This window comes from Cupressus sempervirens, chromosome 8, assembly GCF_028749045.1.
Source record: "Cupressus sempervirens isolate cs-2001-9-10 chromosome 8, ASM2874904v1, whole genome shotgun sequence".
NCBI classification, from domain to species: Eukaryota; Viridiplantae; Streptophyta; class Pinopsida; order Cupressales; family Cupressaceae; genus Cupressus; species Cupressus sempervirens.
In genome coordinates this window covers 399,305,533-399,324,288 of record NC_143125.1, presented here as the reverse complement: position 1 = coordinate 399,324,288, position 18,756 = coordinate 399,305,533, and the positions used below count along the sequence as shown (strand labels likewise).

General features: G+C 36.3%; 2 protein-coding genes across 3 annotated transcripts in view; both read left to right on the top strand.

Moving 5' to 3' along the window:
* The first annotated feature begins 483 nt into the window (after positions 1 to 483).
* HASPIN (Protein kinase superfamily protein) overlaps positions 484 to 18,756 on the top strand; it is an 82,179-nt gene continuing 63,906 nt past the window's right edge. The window contains exons 1-5 of one of the 2 annotated variants that reach the window (XM_089797897.1): positions 484 to 824; positions 895 to 1,006; positions 1,099 to 1,197; positions 1,365 to 1,458; positions 1,770 to 2,632. In XM_089797897.1, coding sequence (XP_089654023.1) covers positions 809 to 824; positions 895 to 1,006; positions 1,099 to 1,197; positions 1,365 to 1,458; positions 1,770 to 2,632 — 1,184 coding nt within the window. In that variant the 5' untranslated portion in view covers positions 484 to 808. The remainder of the gene's footprint in view (positions 825 to 894; positions 1,007 to 1,098; positions 1,198 to 1,364; positions 1,459 to 1,769; positions 2,633 to 18,756) is intronic. The other variant, XR_016355570.1, reaches the window with a different exon arrangement.
* On the top strand, positions 12,071 to 13,247 carry LOC149542971 (uncharacterized). The gene is made up of 2 exons (XM_089797898.1): positions 12,071 to 12,578; positions 12,707 to 13,247. Exons 1-2 carry the CDS (start codon positions 12,189 to 12,191, stop codon positions 13,124 to 13,126), a joined length of 810 nt encoding a protein of 269 aa, XP_089654024.1. The 5' UTR covers positions 12,071 to 12,188; the 3' UTR covers positions 13,127 to 13,247.

The window sequence follows — 18,756 nt, the reverse complement described above, 5'->3', positions numbered from 1 at the left end:
AAAAAAAAAAAAAAAAACTTAAACCATGATTAACTTCATCACATTCAAACATAAAATATACAAATTAAAGAAAATTATACCAATAAAATAAGCAATGGTAATAAATGTTTTGAATTTATTTTAATTTTATACTCTAATTAGTAGCATAATCATGAGAAGATTGTAAACCATATTTTGAAATGTGGAACAAATCCACCTTACATTGAGGAGGAACTATTTGTAAACGAAAAAACCACCAATTCACATTGAGTTAAACTATCCATTGCATGCAACATTCAAGATTTTAATTATATTATTCTTTGTAACTGTTAAAATTTTATTTTATTTTTGTTAGAAGTAAATAAACAATTTTAAAAAAGAAAAATGTTTACATTGAAGATTGCTACCACTCTAAAAAGCCTCTTAACTTAATCATTGTTATATCATAATTTAAATAGACCGAAGTTCAGGTGCAAGACTAAATGGGTCCTCTCCCAGTAGGTTGTTGAGAGGCACCGAAAGGAGGGTGTCCTTACGATTTAAAAAAATAATGACCGCAAGGGTTAACACCTCCCTTTTTTAATTGGTGTTTGAACTCTGTCCCTTTCTGTCCCATAGGCTATTTTTAGCCTCGTGTATCTATCTTTGAGTGGGAAAACTCAATATTCAAATTAGCGCGATCTCCATTTCCCCGGGAAATTTAGTTGCAGATAGTAGATGGCATCGGCACTGTGTGGGAGTTGAGCAGTAGCTGCAATTGCATCTGATCCCCAATACGCAATTCTCTTGCGTATGCGTCTGGTTTAGTTACATACGGTCGGCGGCATTTATGGGCAGCAGACGAGGTAAGCTACCCATTGTTGTTCGGCATACAGAGTATTAGAGTTTGTTATAGATTGTTTGTGAAATGAGCAGGAGTGCTCGGCGTGAGGTGGAGCGACATTATAGGCGAGGATGATCGCCCCCCTGTCGTTTACGCGCGTAAGGGAGGATCTCCAAAGAACAAGAAGAAGCAGAAGCATCCTCTGTAAGTCATAGAATTTAATTCAGCGATTTCATTTATTCATTCTACTGTTGAAATTTATGACAATATGTATCCGGGATTACTTTCCATCACAGAACGGATGGAGATGGTGATGGTGATGGCGGTATTCTGCCTCCTGCTCCTGCGCGGATGACTCGCAGGCAAAGTTGGATTTCCCGAGCACTATCTTCTAGGTTACCATTACCTTATCCTGAATTTATTAGCTGAAAGTAAACAGTGTGCAACTTGTTTGTTATTTAGAACTGGCTACTTAACCTTTTTATCAATTATGTAGTACAAGAAGTAGTCATTCTTGACCTGAACAACAATCCCTTGTAAATACTACGTATGTGTGTGGCAGAGGAAGAAAGAGCGTTGCACTTCCTTTCGCACAGAATGGACGTACACAGAAAGGGAGGCAATCTAACAAGAAAGGCCAATCTAGAGTTTCGAACGTAAGGCTTGCACTTGTGGGGGTTTCAACTATTTAAGATGAATATTCATGTTTGCAAAGATGTTAGGGTAAAGCTGTGGAAGTCTTATGTCAAACTTTCGAATCACACTCTTTGATCTTCATCTATCAATGAGAAATTATTTAAATTTTATCAAATTTTTTTAATCAAATCCTGCGATCCTGCAGTGAGAAAATCAGAAAGTTTTTAAATATTGTCGCGCTTTTGATTGTTTATACATTGTATGATATATAAAGACTCAAAATCATATGACATATGGAACCACTCATTTTTTTCATAGCTGGCATTTACAGAAAAGGGTGGAAATCCCTCCAACTGATTATGTCGAGGAAAAACAGTCTTACTTTAAAGAGGTTGATTGTTTTGAGTTGGACGAGGAGGAGGGTCCATCACCTGTGCAAGCAATTCACCCAAGATTGGCGGGCCCAAGCAAATTGTTTCCATTGCAGGATTTGGCTAAGGATCTTGATGTTGTATGGGAAGAGTCTGGAGGTGAATCTTTTCCACCCAATTCAGATGGTGAACTCAGCAGTTGTTCGGATATGCTTTCACTTATACTCAAAACTCCTCCTGCATTATCTCAGTCCTCGGCATCTTCAGATATTTTAATATCATCAGATGGTTTTAAATTCCGTAAGGTTAAACGTTCCTCGTCATCTTCAGATACTGAAATATCAACAGACGGATTTTCATTTCACAAGGTCAAACCTTCAAAGCAACCTCCAGATGAATTTTCAATCAATAAGATTAAATCTTCAAGCCATGTGTCTTTGAAACAGTTAACTGAAAATCAAGATGCAACTGCTGAAGGCCCTGATAGTGGGGGCATCATTCAAGAACCTGCAAACATCCAATCGACTGTTCAGGAGAATAGTAACAAATCATCATGTTCTGATGAAAGTTACATCTCAGAGGCTTTTGGCAAAATGCAGATAATTGGTGTGCAGAATTCTCAGAACACCGAGGAGCGCACAAAATTAGAAAGTAAATATGTGGAAGAGGATACTGAAGCGGGTGAGACAAACATTGAAGATCCTTTTTCACTATTGTCTTCAGAAGAAGATGAACCTTATGAGTTGCCAGCCTTGGGAAAGTTACTTCAAGTTTGTGGGCAGAGAAGGCCAATGAGACTTTTTGAAGCATTCTCTGAATTTTGGTTTGTTCTCTTTCCCTTCTGTTATGTTCTGTCAAAGATTTTTTCCTGCTGAATTTGCAAATTTTGTCAGGCTAGGTGCATATATTATTACATTCAAATGGTGATATTCTTTTGGAATTTAGAAGGTTATGAACTCTGCTGATAAGTGATGTAACAAATGCAGACCATAGATGAGCTACTATATGACACATAACTAAGCAATAGAGAGAAAGTGCGCTTGAAATGAGAGTCGCATTAAGTTTTTTAATAAGAAAATTAAATTCATTGCTATATAAACATTCCTGATTCCTCTAAAGAAATATATTAAACTATTATCTGTTTTGTTATTCTGCAATTCTCTACAGCATGTGTAGTGCTAATTCTGAATCAATTAAATGCATATTGGAGTGGACTGACAGGGGAAATATTCTCATAAGATGTATGGTTTAGAGTACATTCTACCTCGCACTGTACCTTCGTTTCTATCTTAGCATCATTTAGATCCTCCTGGCTCTTTTTGATCCCTTGAATTTCTGTTATCCATTTAGGCATCTTTGGGTATTTTACACAAAGTAATGAGACTCGGACCGGGCTTGGAATCGGCAAGGGTAACTTGATCCGTGACTCAGCTCGGACTTGCCTGTGACTCGCCAAAGTGATAAAACCTTTGAAATTTAGAGATTTTTTTCGATTTAAATTAATTCCATGCCCCCATTATTGAATAAAGATTAAAGACACAATAACATCATAAAATAGGAGGTAATTTGATCACATACACAACTACAAAGGCAAAAAAATTAAAAATCAGCCCGAGTCAGATGAGTTAGCCGAGCCACCTAGGTGAGTCAGCCGAGTCACCCAGCCGAGTCAACTGAGTCAGGCGAGTCAGCTTAGTTGATCCACCGAGCTAAGGTCACGGGTCATTTTGACCTGGCTGAGGTAACTTGATTTGCTGACTTGGACGACTTGCCCGACTCGCGGCGAGTCTCATTACTATGGTTTTACACCATAGATAGCTGTGACTATTACAGTTGGTCATGGACATGTGTGTTCAGTTTTGCTATTTTAAACTTAGGTAAAGTCAATGGTTTTGACTTTTGACCATAGAAAGTAGCATCAACATAGCAGTATGCAAGTCTATGATTTAGCGTGTGTCTAATCTTATGTCTATTTCAAATCACAAATATGATGTATCTCATCTACATTAGATTTTTGTATTGACAGTTAATGAGAATCAGGGTAATGGTGCTAAACCAAAGAAAGATTGTTCTCAAAGCTGTGTTGCATGCCTAGAATAGAGGAACATACCTGACATCTAGCTCTTAGTCAGTCTCTTCCATGGCCTATCAAAGCTTTCCCATCCTTCTTGCCTTCACTTTCAAGATTTTATGTTACGACATGACTCTTTGGTCAAAGAAAGAGATTGTTGCAAAATAGGCATGACTTGACCCCTTGGGATTAGTAACACTTATTCCCATCTTTGACAATTCACTTTGGTGCCCAATTGCTGAAATTAGACAAGTTTCTGCCACACTTGTGAGAATATCCATTGTAGCTGATGTAGCAAGAGAAACATGTTGGTAAACAGGTTTGTCATTGCGAGTATTTCTTCAAAACTGACCTTGTTTGCCATGTGAGCAGCGACAACTATGCCAACAGTTGGAGAGATTGCAATTAGATAGCAACCTTCCTATGTGTTTGAGAGGGCAGCTCCTTCATATGATGGAGGTATTTGTTGTTTTTCTGTACTTTTTACCTGAAAGTACAAAAAGGGTTCTAAAGCTCCCATCTTGGGCAGTTAGAATAATAGTGAAGATTGTGAACTTTGGCTTTGTTTGTGTGCATTGTGCCACTTGTACCCAGTTGAAAATTTGCAAAACCTTATCAACCAATTCACTTTGTGAACAATCTGCAGTCATTCTATTTTTCTTTTTGAGATGACACCCTCAAGGCATTTTTGACAAACAATTCATGATTATACGTATTCATTGAGGCTTTATGTCAATCGGTTCACATGCTTTTCACCCATTAAGATTTGCATTCACAACTATTTAGACTATTTGTAATGGTAGCATTGTCAACCGTTTCATTATGCTGTATATGAGTCCATGAAATGGCTTTACAAGCATGGTCAAAGGCTTTGATAGGGAGACTGTTATCAGGCTCCCCATCTACAATATCCTCAATGGATATTTTTTGTCAAGCTCTCTCAAATAAATTTCATAAATAAATAGATAATTTCATGCACAGTTTTCAGATTTAGCCAGCAAAAACCAGAATAATGCCCAATAAAATATACTTAGAAATGTTATTGCATTATAATATTCTACAATGCAATAACAATCCAATCATAAAAACAATGATGACAGTTAGATCGGATAACCAGAAATGAACCTAAAATGCAACTGTGAACTCTGTTGTGAATTCACCACATAAGAGAATTGGGGTTGTGTCCAATCCACCCAAAAAGCCTGAAGGTTTCCATCCTCAATTTTTGAAAATGAAAATTGCAACCTTCCTCGTTTCTCCAAGAGAAATCTGAAATCAAACTCAATCCCAAGCATGTTGAAATGAACCAATGCTTTCATCTTTTAATGTCCAATTCTGTGACTCTTTAATTCCCCTTTTCCTTCTTTTCATCTTCTGTTCTTTTATTTTTAAAATGTCCTTTTCCACTTAGGAGAATGAAAGACCCCTTTGAATGATAAAGTGACTTGTTAATATGTACTTTAGTTAAATAGTCAATTAATTAACTAACTATTGAATCTTTTGGCAATAAGATAAGTATGCAATCAAACTTAGAATATCATGTGTGATAGCTTGCCAAAATGCTCTAAATCCAATATTGAAATGGCCAAAAGGTTGAACCTTGCTTACTTACTAAATTAGTATTTACTTGGAAACCTTGTCGAAGCAACTTCGACTGGCTTGCAACTAGAAGTGCCTAGGCCAAAACTCGCATTGATCTCTGTAAAGACCTGATTAGCTGTGGGACCATGATGGAAAGGGCCAATGTCACATTAGAAAATAAAGGGCTAGAAAAGAGGACATTACAGTCCTCCCTTCCCTAAGATTGCTTGTCCTTGAGCAATTAACATTTGCATGCAGTGACCAAAATACTTAGACCCCATATCAACCGCAAGAACATTGCCCCATCAATCCCTTGTGCTACAACGGTGCAAGCAATCTATCCAAAATTGTGAAGCCCACTCATCAATAATCCACTAGAATAATGCATCAACCATTCTGATACAAGGATCCCACAATATCATGCTGACATGACTATCTAGTATGTGGTGATATAAATATCTCAAGGAACTATCAACAATTGACAACTCTCCATCTGTGAATGATCTCCTATGGAATTGCATACAAACTATCATAATTGCCTATCCTAAATTGCTGATGAAGGAATCAAGGTGCTCATAACCTGAAATCAACACCAAGGGTGTGGCAAGCCTAATACTACAATGATATTTGAAACCCCCCTAAGTACATAGGTATCGCGAGTGAGGAATGGGCTGAAAATTCATCCCCAATGATCAAACTATAACTCCCATCAATCCTCAAGCAAGATCTTTTCAGCTGCTGAAGCATAGAATCCACGCCACTCATATGTAAGTTAGAATTTGGAACCATGTATAAGCTGATCAAAGAATGAGCAGCACTTCTAACTCTTGAAATCGATTCACCACTTCAATCTTGTCACCAAAACACATCAGTAGAAATTGCACCTAGGGCCACAGTCCTATAAGCATTCCAATCCTCATCTCGAAAAACAGAAAGGTTTTCCTTTTTCAGCTCAAAAAGTGAATTATCAAATGTCCAATCAACATACACCTTAAACAAAGAATTGTCTACTAGCTGAATGTCATCCAAAATTCCACTATTCGATCTTTTGAGGTAGCTATCCAAGTTGTAAGTTTGTTGAATACTATCTAGTTCCTCAGTTACTTCCTAAAAAAAATCATGCCTTCCTTTATCCTCCTGTTCCTTGGATTGATTGGTGACAACAATACGATTTTCCACTTCATGAAGAGCAACTCGTGCATTATCCAATGCCTCTTGAGCATCCTTAAGCTCCTTGTTGAGCTTATTAACTTCATCCTCTTTTTTCCTTGATTGACCAGCAAAGATTTCAGTAACCTTTAAAATATAGTCCCTGTCTAAAAGAAAACATAAATAGTCTGATTCTTTAAATTCAAAGGCTGCTTTGACTACCCACAAATCAACAACAAGAGAATTACCCTCCATTCCCCTCTTCTTCTTTTCAATTTGTAGAGATCCTCAATAAACATGTGTCATCACAACATGCTAGAGCCGCAACAACCATTTGTAGGGCTACAACATAAGAAGTTCCATTTATGACAGCATGAGATAAGATACGTCAATTTGCACCGAGAAGAGTTCTTTTGCAGAATATACTTCAAAACATGTGCCCACACACCTCTTGTACGTCATTCAGCCACAATGTTTTTCAAGTGAAGTGAAAGAACATAAATACACCTCAACCACTATTAACAATTTACTTCCTTCACAAATAACACTCTTTTGGGGGCTAGGAGAGTAATGACACAAATCTCAGAAAGAACCATAATTAGATAAGTAGATTAATAAGCTTAGTTGGGATTGTGAAGGCACATTTCAAGCTCCATGATAAATATTTCAAACAAAATCTATGGCACGAGCATCAATGTTGTAAATACCCAATAAACACTAAGATGAATGATTGGTTGAAAAGACTACGTTGACAATGCTTAACGAAACAGGGTTTAGGGTTTACATTTGGCAATAATATGAGTTCTTTTAAGCATATTGAAACATAAATCAGCACAATTGCCATAATTGCTTGCCCATGACATCTAGTATAACGATTGTAAATAATAAATATCAGCTTAAAACAAAGAGTAAATACTTGTACCGTGCTGAAAAGTATTATGCACAAACAAGACTTGTAGAGCTCTATTGAATGCTGATACTTCAAATTGGAGAGGTTTACATGCAATTGTTCGCAATAGTCCCATACTGAAGATGTTTCTTACCTCAAAAATCACCTCCATGTGACATTTTGTTTAACAATGGCATTGTGCATTGTAATTTCGGGATTGAAGCAATAATGCTGTAATCTTGGAGACAAAAGTGTCTCAACAGCAAGCCTCAATGTATCCACAAACAATAAAGCCTGAGAGGTTGCTTTGACATGATCGACAGACACCCAATATGATCCATCAACAGTGACTATACGCTTCCCATCCTCTTCAATGGCCAATACTTTGCTTATTGATGACGTACTACATTCCTCACACGCTTGGCCATAACGCGCAAGCCTTCAATACATTGAGTGTGCCTTTGATTGTAGGCTTGCAAATTTCGTCCTCTGGATTTTGTGAATGGAAGAGAAGGGGCATTTGAAGGTTGAAGACCCCTTCACAACCATTGATGGCCATATCGAGGCTGCAATCATTGCTCAAATCCACCATGAAAAACTTGAGATTTTCCTTAGCTCCAGGGAGTGAAAGTTCAAAGACGAGACCAACTATTGCCACATTCTCTAGATCTCTTAACTCTTCTACGAACTGTTCTTTGATGACTTTTAGAAAACTGAAAATAATTTCAGAAAATAATATCACTCTAGCAATGCCAGATGAAGTCCAAAAACCATTTGCTTAATAGACACCGGTTCTCTACAACAAAAAGGCAAAGTGGAGACCAAGAGGCAATCATTACACTCAAACCATTAATGACATATCACCATGAATAAACAACTTGATTGTAAGGAGAGTGAAGGTGAAGTAAACATGTTGACTAGGAAGAACAGGTCAGGACACACAAGACCTAGACAATCCGAGTCATTGAAAATAACAATGCACAAAAAAGAAATGTATATGAGCATATGAGTACGATAAGTATTAACAAACATATGAGATTTTGAAAGAAGGATCATGCGGCAAAACTGAGAGCAAAATTGGAGCAGCAGAGAAGAGATATTAACAACACCAACATAGAGAGACAAACATCAAGGAGACAAACCAAGAGATTTACAGAGATGTCCAAAAAGAGAAGAATCTGCCTCGTAGCTACCACCATATTCAACACTCCTATGTTGTTGATATCTAAACTTGGCTTTGATACCATGTTAATGTTTTGCCCAGAAATAAAGATAAACAACAATAAGAAAGAACAAAAAAAGGTACAAAAGACACAAGACATTTATCTTGGGAAAACCCTTCCACTTGAAGGGAAAAACCCAACCACACCAGAAAAATATCTCTTTTAATGATAAAAGATGATCAAGTACAATGCTTTCCACTGAATACAATATATATAAAGAATTGAGGGACTCTTCATCTCACAATTGAAGGTCTCTTCAAATACTAAAAAGAAGTCTCTTCATGTTTCCAAATGCATGCTTCGCATGACACGTCTCTTCATATAATATCATCTCAAATAAATATCTTAAATATCTTCTCCAGCTGTAAACACAATATATAGGTCTGATCTCACTTTCACCATATAGCAAAATCAGAGATTCAGATCTTTATCGCAGCTACAATCAGAATTGATGGTTTGTATTTGAAATTTGAGGTCTTGAATGATATTTTTAACCAAACTGTAAACTGACTGTCTCAGACCAAGCCAATGATTTTATGTTTGAAATGTGTACCAATGTTTCACTGCAAGCTTGAGGCACGAAACAATGTCTAGTTTCTTTACTCTCTTGCTGCCTCAGAAAATGAATTCGAACCAGAACAGTTCAGCCACATAAAGGGCAATCAACAACCATATATTCATCAGTGGAATACTGTTACCTCAGTGTAAAATTAGCCAATTGCTGCAATGACTAAACAGGTGTAATGTTTAAGAAGTATCTTCACATAATAAACTTAATGACATAAACAAAATGGTAGAACAAATGTAACTAGCAGATCTTGGAACAAATGTTGCCTAGAAAAAATGATAAAATTTTCAGAAGGTCTACTTAACCCTGTAGAATGTCTAACACTGTAGGAGTTTGTGGAATATCTTGTTGTTGTTGAGCATCGAGTACCGATGACATTATTTTTTGGAATCTCAGCCAACACCACATATTCCTTTTTAGCCTATTCATGCTTTTTTTCTTGCATCTGTTCTTTATGCATGACCACCTCATTGAATGTAACATTTGTACTTCCAATTATTTTCTTATTTTCAAAACACCATAGAGGTTTATAGAAAAATAATAATTGACCTTTTAAATAGTTCATGCTTCTTCTAGAATGCCACCATCCAAAGGATTTTGAACGTCCCCTATTTATCAAATAAACAACACATATTCAACACTCCTATATTGTTGATATCTAAACTTGGCTCTAGTACCATGTTAATGTTTGGCCCAGAAATAAAGATAAACAACAATAAGAAAGAACAAAAGAAGGTACAAAAGACACAATACATTTATCCTGAGAAAAGCCTCCCACTTGAAGGGAAAAACCTAGCCACACCAGAAAAATATCTCAATTAATGATAAAAGATGATCGAGTACAATGTTTTCCACTGAATACAATATATATCAGTGTAATGGGACTCGTCGAGTCAGCCTCAGACTCGGCGAGTCAGAGGCAGAGTCCACCTTTCCGAGGTAGACTGCCTCTTGACTCAGACTCTGCCGAGCCCTGTCCGAGTCCAGTCTGACTCGGCGAGTCCATGGACTCGCCTGACTCGGCGAGTCCCGATGCTAGGACTATCGCCGGCGGGTAACAAGTAAAAAGGCAAAAAAAACATAAAATGCTTTGTTTAATTGGATTTTTTTGGTTTGTATAACATGTTATTGACCTAAAAAGGTCATTCCACCATTTGCTTGTGCTCACAAGAGAGATGAAAGAGTTAGAGAAGAATATTGGGGTTTTGAGAGAGAAATCAACAAACCGGTTTGCTCTCCCGTATTGATTGCTAATGGTTTGTGCATCTTTCTAGCTTGTATTAAAGCATTGAGAGGAGCTTGAGGGAGCATTTGGAGGAGCTTTCTACAAACTGCATTTCCATTGTTTGTGCAAATTTGAAGAGGTAAGCTACAAGTTGTTGTTGCATTTCTTTGTGTTGTTTTATACTATGTTTTAAACTTTTATATTCATATTTTTAAAGTATTTTCATTTCTCATTTTGTTTAAATTTGTTTGGTCTCTACTCTCTACTACTAGTCTACTATTTTTTTACTTCTCATTTTGTTTACATTCATATTGCAGCAGGCTGACAACGAACAGTAACTTATTGAAATTTGATATAATGTCTCAACAACAAGATGAGGGAAGTGGAAATAGGCCTCCATTTAACCTTAATGCAGACCCAAGTGCAATAGCAAGGGATAGGGCTTGGAAACATGCCATCCCGGGGCACAAAAAGGGAGTTGTTACATGTTGGCATTGTGGTGTGGTATATAATGGGGGAGGAATAAATAGATTGAAGTATCACCTAGCACATATACCTAGACATGATGCTAAAAAATGCAAAGATGTACTCCAAGATGTTATGCGAGACATCCAAACTCTTTTAGAGGAAAAAATGGAGCAAAAAGAATTGAAAAAGAAACAACATGAAGAAATGATACAACTAGCCGGAGTCCAACAGGGGTCTTCTAGTTTTCGCTCTCCATTATTCACTGCTCCACCTACGGGTACCACTGCTTCTACGAGTGTGAGCATTGAGCCTCGCATTCGTAAGCAAAAATCGACATTTGATTCTATGTTTGCTCCACGCACGGCTCTAGGTTCACAGCCATCGCTTGAGGGCATGGATTGGAACAAGGATAAACATGATTATGCAAAATTGGCACTTGGGGACTTCTTCATCTACAACAACATTTCATTCAATGCAGCAAGGTAATTATTTATGTAAATTTAAATTTAAGTCTTCTCTTGCTTTCAAAGTTACAAGTTTTAGCTTTCAACTTTCAACTTTCAATAATATGTTTATTTTGTTTATTTTAATTTGTATTTTGTTTTTAATTTTAATTAATAATATGCTAATTTGTTTAACTTTAAATTCTATTCTATTTGTTTTAGGTCCCCTTATTGGCAAATTGGAATCGATGCTGTTGCTGTTTGTGATCCAAGGTTCAAAGCCCCTAGTACTGAAGAGCTAGGAGGCCCTATTTTCAACCAAAGGGTGGTTGATGTACAAGTTGAAATCACGGAGCAGCGTGAGGTGTGGAAGAAAAAAGGTTGCACCATCATGACTGATGGTTGGACTGATAGAAGGAGTAGAACACTCCTCAACTTTCTTGTTTCTTCATCAAGTAAACTGTAATTGTACTTAGAGTCTTAGACATTAAAAATTTAGAAGTAGAACTTGTACTTAAGTGATTAAGTTTATAAATTTTGAATTTATAAATTATGATTCATCATTAATCATTATACTAATTTGTTTCTTTTTCTTTAGGTGCCACGGTTTTTTTGAAATCCATTGATGCTTCGGGTTAAACAAAGAATGCTGAATATCTTTGTGGAATAATAGATGAAGTGATAAAGAATGTAGGTGAGGAGAATGTGGTGCAAATAGTTACTGATAATGTAGCAAATTATGTTGCTGCAAGAAAGCTTCTTATGGAGAGACACCCTCACTTATTTTGGACCCCTTGTGCCGCTCATTGCATTGACCTCATGTTAGAGGATTTTGGTAAACTCCTTTGGATCAAAACAGTTATAGAGCGAGGAAGGAGTGTATGCAAATTCATATATAATCATACATGGGTCCTCAACCTCATGAGGAAACACAATGAGCAAAGGGAGTTGTCTCGTCCAGGGGTCACTAGATTTGCAACCAACTTCCTCACATTGAAATTCTTGCTTGATTCAAAGGGAGGTTTGAGACGTATGTTTGTTAGTGAGGAGTGGCTTGCATCTTCATATGCAAAGACCACTGTAGGGATTGCTGCAGTTGATCATATTTTTGACGAGCCCTCTTTTTGGACACCTATTGCTGATATTGTGACGGTAATTTTCCTTTTTGTTCTCATTTCAACTTTATTTTGTTTATAAAATTATGTTATAAATTATTGTTCATTTTTTAAAGAAAAAACTTAAAGCTGATTTTTTTTTTCCAACTTTCATAATGATTGCAGTTTGTAAAGCCGCTTATTGTTCTCCTACGAACAGCTGATGGAGAGAAGCCCTCAATGGGCTACATTTATGAGGGCATGGATAGGGTGAAGGAGGCCATTCGCACTTTTTTTGCAGGGAATCGAGATAGGTACGGGCTTATATGGGATGTCATTGATAGACGATGGCACAATCTACTTCACAGGCCTATACATGCAGTGGCCTACTTCCTTAATCCAGCATACCAGTTCAGCCCACATTTCAAAGCTGATGATGAGGTGTGGAGCGGCCTCTACGATGTTATAGAGAGAATGTCACCCAATTCAGCAGTTAGCACAGATATAGTCTGTGAGATTGAGCTATTTAAGAAAGCTCAAGGGGACTTATTTGCACGAGAGTTGTGCAAAAGAAATAGGACAGCATTGATGCCTGATAAACACTAAAAATCTTTGATTCTACATACTAATTTCTAATAGTAATTCTATTACCATCTTAATTTGATAAATTCAAAGTTATTGATATGATTCAAAAATTTCTTGTTTCAGATGCATGGTGGGAGATGTTTGGCACAAAGGTGCCAAATTTACAGAGGATTGCGATTCGCATCTTGAGCCAGCCATCTAGTGCATCAGGATGCGAACGTAATTGGAGTCTTTTTGAGCACATACACTCAAAGAAGCGCAATAGGTTGGCAGTGCAAAAATTAAATGATCTTGTCTTTGTTCACTACAACTTTCGCCTTCGCCATAGACAGATCTTTGGCACCGATACAACTCCGATTGTATTAGAGAATGTTGATCCTCATGCAAAGTAGAACACAGAGGTGGATGATCCTGTCTTCAGTGATGAAGATGTGGAGTGGGTAGATCAGGTGGATCGAGAGGCTGAGGCAGTAGCGATGGCAGTTGAGGAGGCTAGAGCACGAGGAGACAGAGTGGACCTTGAGGCTAGGAGTGATGGATCCCAGGCTGATGATGAGGATTATGTGCGTGAGGAGGATGATGATGATGAGGATGAGGAGGAGGTTCAGGGTCAGCCTCAGACACAGGCAGAGAGGATGGCTCTAGAGTCTTCCATGACTTATCTTAGGCGCACTCGTAGGAGGACATAGAGGATGACTCTAGTTGTTATTTTGATATATGTTTTGAACCTTTGAATTTGATACCATGGATTTTGTAATCCATGAATGTTGTAGACATTTGAGTCTTTGATATTGGAGTGACACTATGTTTATTACTTTATAGTTTATAACTTTATATTGTGGTTATTCAGTTTTTTTCCTTCAAAAATTCGCTTTTATACTTATGTGATCTATGCAAAATTGTGTATGTGTATTAAGTAGGTTCTATTTATATCAATTATTGTGTATTTGATGTTAATTGACTAAAAGATGCAAGAAACAATCTTAAAATCCTTAAAAATCTTTGGATTTCATGAGTTTTTCAATTTTTCGAGTCCTTGCCGAGTCCAGTCGCCGAGTCCGAGTCCGAGTCAAATTTTGACCTTTCCAAGTCAGAGGCGAGTCCGAGTCCCGTAACACACACACACACACACATATATATATATTTAAAGAATTGAGAAACTCTTCATCTCACAACTGAAGGTCTCTTCAATTTCTAAAAACAAGTCTCTTCATGTTTCCAAACGCATGCCTCTTCGCATGACACACGTCTCTTCATATAATATCATCTCAAATAAATATCTTAAATATCTTCTCCAGTTTGCATGACACACATCTCTTCATATAATATCATCTCAAATAAATATCTTAAATATCTTCTCCAGCTGTAAACACAATATATAGATCTTATCTCACTTTCAACATATAGCAAAGTCAGAGATAAAGATATCTATCACAGCTACAATCTTCAACATAATTGATGGTTTGTATTTGAAATTTGAGGACTTTAATGATATTTTTACCATTTTTTTACCAAACTGTAAACTGACTATCTCAGACCAAGCCAATGGTTTTATGTTCGAAATGTGTTTCAATGTTTTGCTTCAAGTTTGAGGCACAAAGCAATGTCTAGTTTCTTTACTCCCTTGCTGCCTCAGAAAATGCATTGCAACCAGAACAGTTCTGCCACATAAAGGGCATTTAACAACCATTTATTCATCAGTGGAATACTGTTACCTCAATGTAAAATTAGCTAATTGCCGCAATGACTAAACAGATTTAATGTTTAAGCAGTATCTTCACATCTTAAGCTTAATGACATAAACAAAATGGTGGAATAAATGTAACTAGCAGAACCTGGAACAAATGTTGCCTAGAATAAATGATAAAATTTTCAGGAGGTCTGCTTAACCCTGTAGAATGTCTACCCTTGCAGGAGTTTGTGGAATATCTTGTTGTTGTTGAGAATCAAGTACCAATGACATGATTTTTTGGGATCTCATCCAACGCCACATATTCCTTTGTGGCCTATTCATGCTTTCTTTTCTTGCATTTGTTCTTTATGCATGACCTTCGCATTGAATATAACATCTGTACTTCCAAGTATTTTCTTTTTTTCAAAATACCATAGAGGTTTGTTGAAAAAGATTAATTGACCTTTTTAATAGTCCATGCTTCTTCTAGAATGCTACCATCCAAAGGATTTGATTGTCCCCTATTTATCAAATAAACAACAATATGTACAACATTTTCCCAGAAATGTAGGGGCAGTCCAACATGCAATGTCATGCTCTTTGCACACTCCATGATAGTCCTATTCATTCTCTTAGACACACCATTTCTTGTGGGGTTTTAGGAATTGCCTTTTGCATTTGGATTCTCTTGCAAGAGCAATGATCTTCAAATGCTTTGCTGCAATACTTGTTTTCATTATCAGACCTGTAAACATTTCAACTTTTTTCTTGTCTCATTCTCGACCAAAGCTTTTCATTTCCTAAAAGTTTCAAAAACATCCAATATCTGTTTTAGGAAATACAACCATGTTTTCCTAGTTTTATCATCTATAAAAGTAACATAATAACAAGAGCCACTAAGAGATGATACTTGAGCCGGTTCCTATACATCTAAATGCGCAAGTTCTAGTTTCTCACTCTTCTTCTCTTTCCCAACCTTGAGAAATCTAACTCTTTTCTGTTAGCCATAAACACAATTTTCATAAAACTTCAAATCAATTTGCTTCAATCTTGGCAACAAATTTTTAGAGTGAAAGATTTTCATTCCTTTCTCACTCATGCACCCAAGTCTATGGTGCCACAGTTTTGTAGCTATCCCTTACAACATCTATTGTAGTTGTGTGTGCAACAACATTTTTGTAGCAACTAAGGTAGAAAAAATATTACTAGTACACTAATACAATGTGCCTACTTTTGAACCTTTAGCTACTACTAATGCACCTTTAGTGACATTCTAGACATTGTTTGTAAAGGTCACTATGAAACCTTCCTCACCCAATTGTCCCGCAAAAATAAATTTTCTTCTTAAACTAGGGACATGCCTAACCTCTTGCAACAACTAGTCATTTCCATTCTGCAACTTGATTTTTATCTTGCTTTTTCCAACAATTTGACAAGACTCATCATCACCCAAATAGACCTCTCCAAAATCACCTTGAAAATAATCTAGAAAATACTTTCTATGGGGTGTGGCATGAATTGAAGCCCTTGAATCTATTACCTAAGAATCATTAACATTATCTAAGCATAGACTTAAGGCATCTTGTAAAGTATAATTGAATGTTGGCTTCCATGCTATTATCTTGATTTTCGTCTCCTTTTTTTTTGTGAGATCAATGATCTTTCTTGTAATGTCCTAGCTTTCTGTAGTACCAACAAAATATCTTCCTCTTGATTGAGAATGTACTCTCTTTGACTTCCCTCCTGATTTCTCACGATTTCTTGGTCTTCTTCTCTTCCTTTGGTTTTCCCTTGTTCTTTATGTTCAAAGCGACACCCAATTATGTTGAAGCCTCACTTGTGCTTTTCCATCGCATTTCCTCGCTTAGGATAACACCAACAACATCATCAAATTTCTAAATGCTTGAACCAAACAGAAATTTACTTATAGCCATAACCATGCTGTTCCAACTTTTGGGCAAAGAACATAAAATTAAGAGAGCCCTAATCTCTTTATCAAATTTGACATTGATAGATGTCAATTGGCTAGTAGCTGTATTAAATTCATTTAAATGGTCTGCTACAAATCCTCTTTCACTCATTTTCATATTAAACAAACACTTCATAAGAAATGGCTTATTGGAAGTTGAGGGTTTCTCATACAATTTAGCTAATGTTGTCATCAAGGTCTCAACCATTATTGCTTTTGATATATTGAATGCTACAGATGGTGCAAGACACAATTGAATGGTCCCTAGTGCCTTTCCATTCAAATTCCCCTAGTCTTCATTCAACATCATGGTAGATTTCTTTGCCTTCCCTTGCAATAGCTTCCAAAGATCCCCTATTTGCATTTTCCATAGCTGCTAATTTTGGCTATGAAACTTTGTCGACCTTGAATTTGATTTCTTCCATTGCTCCCACTCGAATTTGAAATTCCTTGCCAATTTATAGAAATACATGGCTTTGATACGATAGGGTTTATGCAAATCTAGAGCAAATACAAATTAATAATTTTATACAAACTCAAATACACAAATGAAGAATAATAACATAACAAATAAAGCAAAAATTTAATGTGGTTCAAAGTTCATCCAATATGGGCTACATTTGTTAGAGAAACAACTGTCTACTTATTTTATTATCCAATGAAGAGAAAATTATAAATACATGTTCTCACTTCTGGGGCATTTTACATCAACGTATTTATAGGCCCCTTCTTGACAGTTTACAAAAGGTCGGCTAACAAAATTAACCTAACCCTAAATTGTTTACTCATATTCTTTTCATGTACTTGTATCCTTGTATTCTCATACTCGTTTGAGAAAATTTTGGGGCGGCTTTGCCTCCCCTCCCTTGCTTGACAAGTGTACAATATTAACATGATCCGTTGCTACACACCAACATAGTCATCTTTATTCTCTTTTAAGCTAGAAAATATTCTATTTGATTCCTTTGTCTGAAAATATCTACACTTTCCTACTTGCAGATTTTGCTATTTTGTCCACTTCCCATTTGCTACTAGAAAAAAATGGTTTTTCTCTTTCAATATCCTTGTGAACTACATTCTCTTGATGAAGAATAATGTGTTGCATACCTAATCTTCAAAACCTTTTGAAATCATCTTCTAACCCATGCTTCTACCATGAAACAATTTTTACCACAAGTAGGATAATCATTCAAATACTTGAGTGAAAATATATTCTTTGCAAGTATAACTCCTTTGTAAAGTACCAAATAATTTTCCCCATTTTTACACCACTCAAGTGAAAATATAGGTGTGAGTATTACGAAGTAATTGGTAAAACAATTGCTTAATATTAACAGAGATTGAGAGGTCAATATATTCAAAAGAATAAAATGATGTTTCCTTAGGAAACAATCGTAAAGAATAGAAACATTCAATTCTAGCTAAAGAAAGCTAATAGATAACTATAGACTAACTAAGATTAGAAACATTCTAATATTTACAATAGATTACAAATAGATAACCATTAACTAATAATAGAAGCTTATCTATTATCGTAATAGCCTCCCTTAATGGTTAATCTATCTAGAACACAAAGTTGTCGAAAAACGTAAAAGACAGATTTTGTCTTCTCAAAGTGCTCCGCACTGTTTCTTGTGGGCTGCGAACCAGATTGCTTAGATAGGGCAGCTATGTGTTTTTGACATTCAACCTAAATGTGATCAAACTTGTGGCTATAGTTGCATTGAATGTTTCTCTTCTAGGAGCCTTCTGAATTTGGAGCAGAGGATTTTTGCTGAGACTTCCCTTTATCCTTTTGAAAGGATTTGTTACGTAATATGGATCGTGTCTGCAAATGTAATTATATTGCCATTGTTATTGATATGTTCCAAATGCAGATTTGGATCTCACGTAAGTATGAGAGGAGACATGTCTCCAAGGTTTAAACATCATTAATTAGTATAAAATAATATAACTAACCATATGTATAATATATACATTATTATATATATATAAATAATATAATATAAT